This window comes from Bombus huntii, chromosome 1 (assembly GCF_024542735.1).
Source record: "Bombus huntii isolate Logan2020A chromosome 1, iyBomHunt1.1, whole genome shotgun sequence".
Lineage (NCBI taxonomy): Eukaryota > Metazoa > Arthropoda > Insecta > Hymenoptera > Apidae > Bombus > Bombus huntii.
Window position 1 is genome coordinate 9629831 of NC_066238.1, and position 11886 is coordinate 9641716.

An 11886-nucleotide genomic window follows, 5' to 3' on the forward strand; every position below is an offset into this window, starting at 1 on the left:
TGCATCGCGCAGATAATAACGCGTATCCGTCGTATTTCGGCAATGGGAATAAATCGTTGGGAATGCTGGAAAGCATCGAAGTGGTGAGAATCGGTCTCGAGATCGAGCCGTTATAGCTTGGTACACGTGAACTCGGTGTGATCGCAAAATTCCACTACACTCGAGCGCGGACGAAGAGAGCGAGAGAGGGATCATTCGTAGTGTTGATCGGGGTTCGCGACCGAAAAAACATGTTTGGATCGACCGCGTGTTTATACGATAGGATGTGAAAGCAAACAATTTTGTGGCAGTGTTGGTCACGACGTAGCTCGATCTTTGTCGATGGTACGCGCTTATCTCTCTACGGTATTCGAACAGAAGAAATAAAAAGCTGGAACGATCGCGCGTTAATGATACGCAGGATGCTTTTCAAATATACGTTATGTCGAATGCTCTTCGAATCGCTACGATGTAACGTCCGTAGACGTCGATACGTGTAAATATTCGCGCGCAAGATTGATTTCCCTCGGTAGCATCCGTGTCGTAATTTCGATTAGCTGTACGTTGTCCTAGCTCCGGAGCAATTCGACAGACGGTGTTTACGATTTCACGATATCCCTTCGTAAGCTTGTGCAATATGTAGTAACATTTTTTTCGCGTGACACTCGTAAACAATCCCAGAATAGTATATCATGCTCTTCCGCTAAATGAATTTTATAAAGGCAAATCGTTTTCTTTTACGATAAAAGATTCGCTTGCACCTTGTTGCACGCTAACGGCATTGCTTTTGTGAATGTGCTTTTCCTTTATAGGCAGATGTTTTAAAGCAAGATGACAATAACGGTAATACAAAGATTAGAAACGTTATTGTTACATCCTCTGCCTTGCAACAAAGTCGGAATACAATGTTCGAGAACGACTGTTGCTTTTTTGTTCGATGTTGATTTCCTTCTCTATCGAGACAAGTGCTTCGAGCACAAACGCATCTTGAAGCTTTAAGAGCAGTATTCTGTGTAGCTGTATTAGCGCTTTAAGATCGAGTGAACTCGTGCGAGTAAACGAAGATCAGGTGCACAGGGAGTCGATACAAAGGACACTCTCTTATAGGGCATTAATTTTCTTGGTTGAGAAATCGAGTTTGCTGGAGAGTCGACGCCGTTTCTCGCGGGACCCTTTTATTAGTCTCTCTCGAAGAGGCAGCTCGGGCCGTAGCGTGTTCCAATTTAGTCGCACAGCCCGTGCGCGACACGTTTCTCAGCGTCTGCGAATGCAAAACATCTCATTCACGGGCAAAAGTGCTGGCCGCCTGCGCCAATAGGCGTAGTCCCTTCTGGTAGCCGGCAAAAAGCCCGATGCGACAGGGTGGGGTTACACCGATCATTGCTCTCCATCTCTTTCTGCCACCCCTTGTGCTCGTCTTTCTGGCTTCGTCTAGTCTCTGTACACCAAAGGAAAGGAGAAAAGAGAGGAAAGTGTCGCGTACCATCGGCAGAGGGCAGCACTCGGCAGGCTGCATGAAAAACATAACCTCGTGAACCTAGAGCGAGAGAGGCGGAGAACGGTGTGGAACGTTATAAGGCGCGCGGACAGAGAATGCGCTTGTCCGCGAGAGAAGGAGACGAGACGAGCAAGGCTAAAATTAGAATGTCCGTTGGAATGCTGCTGGGTTGTGTGTACAGGGTGATTCAGCAATCGCGGGAGGATAGAGAGGAGCACACGCGCGAAAGAACGAGAGGGTGAAGAGTTTAACGGACGCTCGCGCCAACTTATTCGTTTTTAGAAGATCGATTACGAATTACAATCGGTTTGGCTTTCATTTTCCGGCAAATTTCCCCGCGATGTAGCTCCGTCGATTCCTTTTTTCGTTTTCTATCACGACGAGGTCATACATCTCGAGCTGTGTGACGCGTTCTCTGCATTCTCTTCTCAAACGGAAACAGACCGCGTCCTCGAGGTCCGTTTCAGACAAGGCAGGGACGTGACGCAAAAGTGTCGCAGGGTCATCGACGAATCGAAATATCACGTCGTCGCGAAAAAGGTCCAACGAGATTGAGCGTGCGCTCGCACATACATTTATCTTACGCGAGAGCGGTTTATTTTAAACGAGGCGCGCTCTCTCTGATATTCTCAAACGGTATATATCTATATGATCTAAGCAAATTGCGAGGTCGTCTAGTGGAAGTTAGTCGGTATATCGATTATCCGAATCCCCTCTGCTCGAGACTTCTCTCCTTGATATCTAGCGATCGACGCTGCTCTCTATCCTGCGGTATCGGTCGGTGGTTATCCCCTTTGCTCGGTGTACAGAGAGAGAGTAGAAGGCAGAAAGAGAGAGTATGAGAAGTAGACGAGAGTCAGGGGACCAAGGAATAGATAAGCAAATAAATAAACTAGCGGGGCGAAGCGAAAGCCAGCCAAGCAGAGGGAGTAGGGCCGCTGGGTGGCTCTCGGGCAAATGCTCGACGAGGTCGACGTCCTGACACGGATGGTTGACGCCATGGGGCCCGCCTCGTAACCGGCCTGGAAAGAAGAACGAGGAAAGGTAGATAAAGAGGATGAAAGAAAGGGCCTTGCCGACTTGCGTTTTCATCGTCTAAATATAAATTCCTCCTTCTCTCGTTTACGATCTCTTCCTCTGGTTCACGGAGCCTTCCCGGAGCCGTCCACGCTACGGCCGCTGCAAATTCCTTGATTAATTCGTCGAAACCTTTCATGGTTAGGTTTATTAACAACACCGTAATCCGAGAATCGCGCTCGGAGATTGTTTACCATTCGTAGCGAAACTTACGAGGAATTTAATAGTCGGTTGGTTCTTCGAGTTTACGCGCATCGAACGTGGTACGTCGCGGGTCTTCCGTTATGTAGTTGCCTCCTTATTCGTGCGAAATGATCGATGAAGATCTCTGAAAAATGAGAACGGGAATTTATCGTATCTGCGATGCATTGTGTCACGACTTCGCTTTGTTGGCACCATCTTCTCTCCCTCTGCATCTTCGATCGCTCATTTTTGGCAATGGCATCTCGTTAAGACGTCGATATTTACCCGCACCGTTAGCAAAAGGTTTCTCGCAACGCGGATTTCCTGTGTCTTCTGCTTGGCGGAAAGCTTGTTTGGGGAGTCAACGGGCGTGCAGATTTGGGAAACGGTCAAAGACCGTTCTGCTGGAGCGGGAAGACGCAGAAAGAGAGGGGGGAAGGTCAGAGAAGAAAAGAGAGCATTTCGACGGAGGATCATCCGGATTCTCTTGTTCGAGGATGAGAACTAGTTCCTTTCTTTTGTGGCGGCTACGGTATAACGCGAGATCCGTCTTTGGACGGAAGTACACAATGGTGATGGGAGGAAGGAAGCGGCAAGCGAAAGGGGCGCGATCGTCTTTCGGACCGGAAATGAAGCGATCACCGCTTAAAAATCACGTTCGTGTGCGTGAGCAGCAGAATCTTTCTTTCTCTTTCTCGTCGTCCCATCTTTTTCTAGTCTTGTTCAATTTTCCCACTGCAAGAGCCGTTTAAATCGCGTTCGACGATACTTTGACTTGTTACACGCTCGTAAATAAAGGGAAATATGTTACAGTCGTGTCCGTAAGCCGATTATGCCGTAGATTCGTTAGAAAGTCGTCTGCCATTGCACAATCTTTGCTCGAATCACTCGAGTCACACGTAGCCTTGATCTTTCAACGTGCCTCGGATACGAACTACAATGCGTGACATTTTGGACGCTTTCGTTTGGCACGGGATCGTCAGGTGGTAGGACTTTTAAACGAGCCCGTCAGCCTGACCTGCGCGACATAGCCACGTGTCCGTAATGCTGATGTCAGTTCCGGCACCTGATTTCCTGGTACCGGCTGATCCATTGGCCTATGAGAGTAGAATTAAGTGTTCGGACAAGAGTTCGTGCCTCTACGTCTTACTATCACTCTATCATCGAATTCTTTTTGTATTTTACGGAAAGTGTTGCCTCGATTGGTAACCGTTACTGATCACGTTACACACCTGTCAAAAAACCCATGTAATTGCAAATATTTGACGTACATAAGACACTTTTTGAGGGCGAAGTTGCTGCCACTATCTGTTTCAAACGTTGGTCATATCACTAAATCGTAGGATGCCAAAAAGCGAACTCTAAGTAATCAAGTCGTTGACGTTTTTGTTGCAGCGTGTGGCGAACCAGGCGCTTACCGTTTCGCCACAGCCGGCAGTAACGGTGGAGGGGCCGGTGTCCAAAATGTCTCCACCAACGAACGACGTGACCAATGGCGTGGTAGCGCCACCCAACACCTTGGCGCCCCGGGTTTCGCCGACCACGAACCCGGCCCTTACCACCATCAACCCGCCAACGCACAAGCGGACTCCCAAGGACTTCATCTTTGGCAAGGCGATCGGCGAGGGAAGCTTCTCCACCGTAAGTGTATTATCTCGTTAACTCGATTAAATCATTAAAAAGCTCCGAATTACACTGAGAAGAGAGCAGAAAAGGGGGCAAGAAAAAAGTGTCGCCGGTCTCGGACCCTCTCGATGTGATTCCTCTCAAACTTTCCCCTTGTTACGAAGAAAGTTTCTCTCGTATGGCGCGTCAGTAGTAGCAGTTGTCCCTGAAAGTTTTTCTGTTTCGCAACCCAACAACTCCTCTCCCTATTTTTACTCCCCATTTTTACTCCCCATTATGTTTAGTCGCGTACGCTACGAATATCGATCTAATCAGTACGTTGTTTCGATTGTTCCGTAGGTTTACCTCGCCAAAGATATCCATACTGGGAAGGAGTACGCGATAAAAGTGTGTGATAAGCGTCACATCATCAAGGAGAAGAAAACGGAGTACGTGAAGCGGGAGAAGGAGGTGCTAAACATGCTCGCGGGCGCGAAACACTCGTTCGTGCGCCTGTTTTGCACCTTCCAAGACGTCGAAAGACTCTATTTCGTTCTATCGTACGCGAAAAACGGTGAGCTCCTGCCGTATATCAACAAGGTGGGCTCGTTCGACATCGAGTGTACCAAGTTCTACTCGGCGGAGATCCTTCGCGCTCTCGAGTACCTTCACGGGCTCGGCATCATCCATCGCGATCTCAAGCCGGAGAATATATTGTTGGACGAGAAGATGCACGTGCTCATCACCGACTTTGGTAGCGCGAAGATTCTCAAGGACCCGGAGACAGTGGTAACGCACCCCGCAACGGACGATTCGCAGCAGCAGCAACAGCAGCAGCAGCAACAACCGTACCGAAGAGAACGCAGGGGTTCGTTCGTTGGTACCGCCCAATACGTATCTCCGGAGCTCTTAACCGACAAGACGAGCAGAGCCTCCGATCTCTGGGCCCTCGGCTGTATAATCTACCAGATGGTCGCTGGTCTGCCACCGTTCCGCTCTAGGAGCGAGTACATGATATTCCAAAAGATCCTGAAACTCGAGTACGAAATCCCTGACGGATTCTGCGAGCTGGCGAGATCCCTCGTCAGTCAGCTGTTGGTGCTCGAGCCATCGCAGAGATTGGGTGCCCAGGACGAACATGGTGCCGGATATCCCAGCATCAGGGCGCATCCGTTCTTCGAGGGTGTCGACTTTGAAACCCTCCACGAGCAGACACCACCGCCGATCTATCCCTACCTACCCGGTACCTCTGAGAACGAGGAGCTTAGGTCGCAGTACAGGGTTCCCGATCATCTGGAACCCGGCCTCGACGACAAACAGCTCACGAGGCTTCTTGGTCTGGGCATTGGCGAAGACGATGACGACGACGACGATGAAGATACCACCACCGAGCGCGAGAAACCCGCGCAACCCAGTACGGTCGTCGAGAAACCGAGAAGAACGAGGACCACTGCTGACGGTAGTAACATCGCCGATCTAACGCCGGAGGAGATCAGAAACCGGCTAGAGAAGCAACGTGCCTCGAACCAGTGGGACTGCTTCGTCGAGGGCAACCTGATACTGAAGCAGGGCTTCGTCAACAAGAGGAAAGGTCTCTTTGCTAGACGAAGGATGCTCCTGCTCACTACCGGACCACACCTATATTACGTCGATTCTGTAAACATGGTGCTGAAGGGCGAGATACCCTGGAGTCCGGAACTTAGGGTCGAGCCGAAGAGCTTCAAGATCTTCTTCGTCCACACGGTAGGTTTCTCTCTCGTGGTCGCGCTTCTCTCTTTGTAACTGACATTTTCGTTACGACGTTTCTATAATTTGCTGTCGTTACCTGTTACAGCCAAACAGAACGTACTATCTCGAAGATCCCGAAGGATTCGCATTGGAGTGGTGTAGAGCGATCGAGAATATGCGAGTCCATTACTACGGCCTGCAGGAGTCCACCGCTTAAACAAAAGACTGATGAACATAGATCGTTTCGGATGGAACAGAGCAAATGAACGTTTCACCGATTACGGTAATAACAATGTCCGCGAGGTGCGATCATCGATGTATTATTAATTTGTTTATGGCCAGAGGGGGCGTTTATTTAGATCGTTTGTTAGCGTGTAACTTGGCATTAGGAGAGGTACATTCTAGAATAGGTTAGCGTTTTTCTAACGCGTTCAAAGCACTGTGTACAGATTAGGAAAATTTTCTAGATAAAAATACAAAATGTTTAGATAATAGTAGACTTCTGTTGAAATACAGAGGAATGAAGAGATATACAAAAGGCACAAAAAGTGTTATCGAAATCGTGCGATTGCCGGTTTTTTCACTAGTTACGTTTTGTTATTTATTATCGAACTCGCGGAACCTTGAAAAAGCTGCACGACGTTCCTCGCACGTGAACACACAAGGAATAGCGAAATTTTTAGCCAAGGTTTTAACTGTGTGTATTCACAATGTTAAGCGCTGCCTGTGACATAACGTTCGTGATCGAGGTCGCCTGGCTGCCCACTACTTTCATTACGGGGAAAGGAAAATAAAGTCGTTCATCCGCGCGAATTTTGTTATTTATAATTCGTGACACGTAATCGGGACATCACAATCAAAATTTTATCGTGTTAAATCGACGCTTCGTAACTCTTTGGGAGAAGAAACGAGAAACTGTAGTACCTGGTTGACGAAGAAAGGAACAAAAAGAGTTATACTAACTAACGTTAGACCAACGTAAACGGAAGCCAGGCGTATGTCGATTACTCGCGTTTAAAGCAGTGGCAGTATGTAGCAATTTTGTTCCAAATATAGCCAAAATTACATAGAAAAATACAGACGAGTTCTTTTAGAAGTTAAAACGACGGCGGAGTGACAATGTGTGATTCGTATGATAGTTTTGTGTTCGCTGTCGATTTTACGAATCTAGGACATCAATTTATATAGTCGAAGTTAACCAAAAAAAGATAAAAAAATGCAGTGGGGGACAACATTGCCGCTTTGCAGCTTTAATAAATAGTTTACGTTGCCTGAAAGGGATTTGCGGAATGTTGCGCGTTATTCCGTTGGATCCCTTGCTCTCTTCATATTACAGTATTCTTCTCGTTGTTCGTTACCCCTTTTCCTCCTCGGTACGTTGTAAATATTAGCGCGATGTCACGAAGAGCAGGCTTCGTAAAGCATATACTAATTCTATACATAGTTCTATATATTTGTAAGTACAAAAATCGTTGTCCAACCACGGCGTTTTTACGTTCGTTTCTTAGTCCGATTTTCTTCGTCTCCGATCTGGCCCTCGCGGACGCGATCGAACAATGTGTATAGCCGGGAACTAGAAAAACATTGTTTAGCTCTTAATTGGAAGTAATGTTTAGTAGTTTAAAAGAAAAAGATGCAAGAAGAGAAGAAGATTAGCGTTTGTTGTACAAAGAGAAGCGGTGGAGATGGGAAGAGTGTTCTTTTTGTTCTTTTCCCGTGAAAGACTTGGCACTTGAACACTATAAATTAAGTAGTTAGGAAATAGAATCCTTTAAAAAGGGTAGCTTTAAGAGAAGTAGTATCCCGTTTAGATTTGCGAGAATCACACACACAAACACATACACTACTACACTCGTTGCGTTCAAGCTATCGTCGTTGTCGTTCTTACTACTATTCTAAGTTTCTAATATTTAGTAACATAGTTAACAATATTAATTAATTATTTCATCGTATTACCAACGTATAAGTATTTTTCTCCCCTCGTAACTGTCGACGTATTTAATTGAACGATTTTGTTTTTTCATTTTTTTTTCTCACGCGCGATCTTTTCTTAATTTATTATTCGCCGTAATTGTCCTACGTTTATTTATTTTTTATAGTTTACGTTTCCGCGTTAGTAAGGATCACACGCTTCGTTTACGTGTAGGCGTTCACATACAGACTTAGTACTAGTACCGCTACTACCACTGCGACTATTATTATTAGTGCTATTACTACTATTACTATTACTATACCTATTACTATCCCTATCATAGCGTCGTTGTTGCATACGTAGATACACGCATACGAATGCGTGCTCGTCGCGTGTATATACGCATGCACGTGCTTATAATACGTTCTGTAACTTATATTATTACTCTCTATCCTCTTTAGGCGTAATTTTAGGTATTTTGTAAATAATACTGCCACGTTTATCGCGTCGACTTGCCGAAACGCTATTCCTCGACTTTGTGGCGCTATCGAGTCATGGCCGGACTGTGTACGATACAGCTGTATATTATCTATACATAAATATTCTATATATACATATATAATTATATATATAAAAAGGTATATATATATACACACATAGACGCGTAAAATTATATAAAATATTTATGAATTGTGAATAGTAGTTAGGAAAATCGTGTATAAACGTTCGTTTGTAGATTTTAGGCCGAATACGCGCTTAGGTTTAATACTTTGTTGACGTTACCTTTGCCACGACTTGATTGCGCCGTTTCATTACACGTTGTACTATAAACGCATGATAATCCCCACGTTCTCCTCGCGATATTTAGGGAGACTTAAACAGGGTATTCGGAGAAGTATTCGATGGAGGGTGGTTCGGTCGTCGTGCCTGCGACGCCGCGTGAGTACGCTCGAAAAAATGGTGATTCGTTTATGGATCAACATTGTCCTCGTGCCCAGTGGCTTTTCAAAATGACCGCTTTTGGCTTGCCACGTACGGTGCTTGCGGGTTAAAACGGGGCGCATAGGCTCGACGATCGTCCACCCTCGTCGTTTCTTTCTCTTCAACTAGTGAGAATCGATCGCGAGGAGGAGGTATTCGATGATTGTTGCCGCTGACACCCCCGCCCCCTCCCCGTCCTAATCCTTATACTCTTCGTACTCCGCAGAATAGCGTTTCGGTAGCGTTAGGTAAAATGAAGCACCAACACACGCAGTCTTTCTGTCAAAACGAAGCACGTGTCGAGGACATTCTCAAAATTTAAAAAGCATGCGAAATGTTGCTTTAACAAAGACGACGCGGCGACGCTGTTTCACGGCCGAGTCCGATATTATAGTTCCTCGTTGCCTCGACCAGCTGCTTCCTTTCCGAAGAAAGAATGCGTTCACTACCCTGTCATCAACCCGGAGAATCGTTTTAATCATGGGTCGTTGATACGGAGTGCGACACCGGCGTTTCCATTGTTGTAAACTTTGTAGGTTCTACGTTTTATGTAGACGTTGCAAACTTTCTGATGGAAATGCGTAAATTTTTCCTAAGCGCTGGCTCCTGTCGAGGGGAAGGATGGTCGCTTATTAAATAGTTTTCCGTCGGTTTTGGAGACTGGTCTTGAGATTCCTAACCCCAAAGGGCGACGCTTACCTCCTTTTTTATTATAGTTCACTTGCTCTAACTGAACTTAAAGAAAATTTCTAGTGTATTTGTTGAGTGTCATTCGACGCAAAAGATCTAGCTAATTTAATTTATACGCTCGCGAGAGGGAAGAACGAATACTTAAAAAGATCAAGCAAGAATATGTGTATGTAAGAAAAGAAAACATTCGAATGCACTAATGTAAACTACGCAAGCAATAACAACAAGGCCTTGCGATTATTCAAATGCCTACCGTTTCGGCGTAACAAGGACGGTTCAACTATTAATTGCAGTATTATTAAATGTATGCAGACTAAAGTACACTTACACGCGTACACCTACACATCGGTTTACTTATACACATTAAATACTTCACATTGGATAAGAAGACTCTGTAAATAGTTAGTATGTAATTGATATTATAGGTGATACAACCTATTAATATTAACATCAAATTTATTTATAGTAAATTTTCCGAAATATCGCATATCTATGTGTTATTTAATTACCAATAACCTTTCCTATCCTGTTTGAAAATTACCGTTTTATTCCTATATATTAAGTTAAAAGGAATCAATAAATTCTTGGTAAGTATATACAGAATGTATATTTACACTACAATTATTGTACATTATAAACTAATTACAAGATACTTAACATCATATGGCACTCTAAAAATGTCTTGATGACATTGGAACGTAAGTATTTAATTCCATTAACATTAATCCATATTGCATAAGAATACATTTATTAATGAATTTTCCTGTAACTTAAGGAATTACCATATAAAAAGCACATCTAGTCATTTGAATAATTGATTATTTTCTTCGAAGTATTTTGCGTGCTACAGTAGCGATGGTTATTTGCGCAAAAACAGGTATAGGAAGAGATTTTTCTGATTAATTTGACAAATGCGCCAACAAATGCTTTTTTAAATCCGGCATATTCTTTGAAATGGTTGGGCATTTGTGACACTTTAGCGGAGTATTCAAGTGTTGAGCGCTCTCCTCCGATTTCAATTTTTTCAGTTCACCTTTCTCGCGTAACTGGTGGCAAATGTCTGCAATTTATAAAAAATGAGGTCTGTTCTTTTATTAAACAGACATAGATATATTTACCTGCTGAATGTAAGAAGAAGGGAGTTGTAAAAGAATTCCAATGATACTTGGTCTTTAGACAAGGACTATTAAAATCTGTACTTATTACGTGTAAATGTAATCTGTGCATGCTTGGTACAGCATGGTATCCAATACTGCATCAAATAATATGTTTACGTGGTATTAGAGCGACTTAATTTTGGTGTGGGATAAAAACAATATCTATACATACAGGAACTCAGACTCTTTATGTTCTTGAGTTAAATCTTCAGCAACGCTATGCATGTGGAACAATAAATCTTCATTTTCTTTTTTTATGTGCCACAGAGATGGAATGTCTGCTTTTGGTATAACTAAATAGTGATATTGGGCTTTTGGATATTTATCTTTGATGACAACAACTTTATCATTTTCCTTTACTTTATACTGAGGATCTTCCATAGAAACAAGCAAACCTGTTGCCCAATCACGCCTCTTTGGAGCTATTACATCGGTCGATGTAACTTTTAGGGTCCGTTTCATTATTATTTCTTGATTTTTACCTTTTGCAGACCGTAATTTCTACCAAAACATATACTCACACAGTGAAACAAATTTTCGGCACTTTGTCCATGTTATAAATAGCATAATGCAATAATATAGTAATAAAGTACTAAAAATAAGAAAGAATTCCAAATTAATTTAATATTATTTTAATCATATCGTAATTTTATACTTACCGGGGTAATGCAACGAATAAGATTAACTGCTGGTAAATAATACTTCAATTTCTATGAATTTTATACTAAAACAAATTAGCGTATAAATATCTCAGAGGTTATGTTTGTGTGATATGTGTTATAAGGTACGAAAAGTAGATAATTATAGAGAGATTGCTTGCATTCTGTTTGGAAAGACGTAGTGTGTACGTAATTAGCACTAAGCATGTTTATCAATTCTCATTTCCTTTGTATTTAATTAATCTTGTCCACTTCCGATCTTTCTGAATACGGAACAGCGTCAACTGAATTTGACATTTATCTACGCTCCGTTATTCCGAATCATATAATACGCATGCGCAAGCGTTCAAGTTCTTAGCGGCTTTGAATTTTGAATTTCTAAAAAGATTTAAATGTGTGCATTTTTAAAAGTAAAAG

At 43.5% G+C, this 11886-nt stretch overlaps 2 protein-coding genes across 13 annotated transcripts in view; one reads left to right on the forward strand and one right to left on the reverse strand.

Moving 5' to 3' along the window:
* The window catches only part of LOC126868462 (3-phosphoinositide-dependent protein kinase 1), a 407826-nt gene extending 397686 nt beyond the window's left edge, over positions 1–10140 (forward strand). For all 10 annotated transcript variants that reach the window (XM_050623970.1, XM_050624053.1, XM_050624135.1 and 7 more), the window contains 3 exons: positions 4133–4378; positions 4703–6085; positions 6177–10140. In XM_050623970.1, the coding sequence (XP_050479927.1) occupies positions 4133–4378; positions 4703–6085; positions 6177–6287 (1740 nt within the window). In that variant the 3' untranslated portion in view covers positions 6288–10140. The remainder of the gene's footprint in view (positions 1–4132; positions 4379–4702; positions 6086–6176) is intronic.
* A 101-nt stretch (positions 10141–10241) lies between these two features.
* Positions 10242–11789, reverse strand: LOC126871104 (aprataxin). Of its 3 annotated transcripts, XM_050629584.1 has the most exons (5): positions 11470–11789; positions 11332–11402; positions 10983–11253; positions 10772–10905; positions 10242–10713 (listed from the first exon to the last, which is right to left on the reverse strand). In XM_050629584.1, exons 2-5 carry the CDS (start codon positions 11375–11377, stop codon positions 10553–10555), a joined length of 612 nt encoding a protein of 203 aa, XP_050485541.1. In that variant the 5' UTR covers positions 11378–11402; positions 11470–11789; the 3' UTR covers positions 10242–10552. The 3 variants fall into 3 exon arrangements, with proteins under 3 accessions (XP_050485541.1, XP_050485708.1, XP_050485618.1); XM_050629751.1 differs by lacking the exon at positions 11332–11402 and having other exon boundaries at positions 10983–11311; XM_050629661.1 differs by having other exon boundaries at positions 10983–11402; positions 11470–11788.
* Between the last annotated feature and the right edge of the window lie 97 nt (positions 11790–11886).

Bases quoted from the DNA above. Each gene is read 5' to 3' on its own strand.
- LOC126871104 (XM_050629584.1), bottom strand. From the start codon at position 11,377: ATGCTATTTATAACATGGACAAAGTGCCGAAAATTTGTTTCACTGT. The intron at 10,906-10,982 runs GTATGTATAGAT...TATTTGATGCAG, and splicing joins CATAAAGAGTCTGAGTTCCT to TATTGGATACCATGCTGTAC. The intron at 10,714-10,771 runs GTAAATATATCT...TATAAATTGCAG, and splicing joins CTTCTTCTTACATTCAGCAG to ACATTTGCCACCAGTTACGC.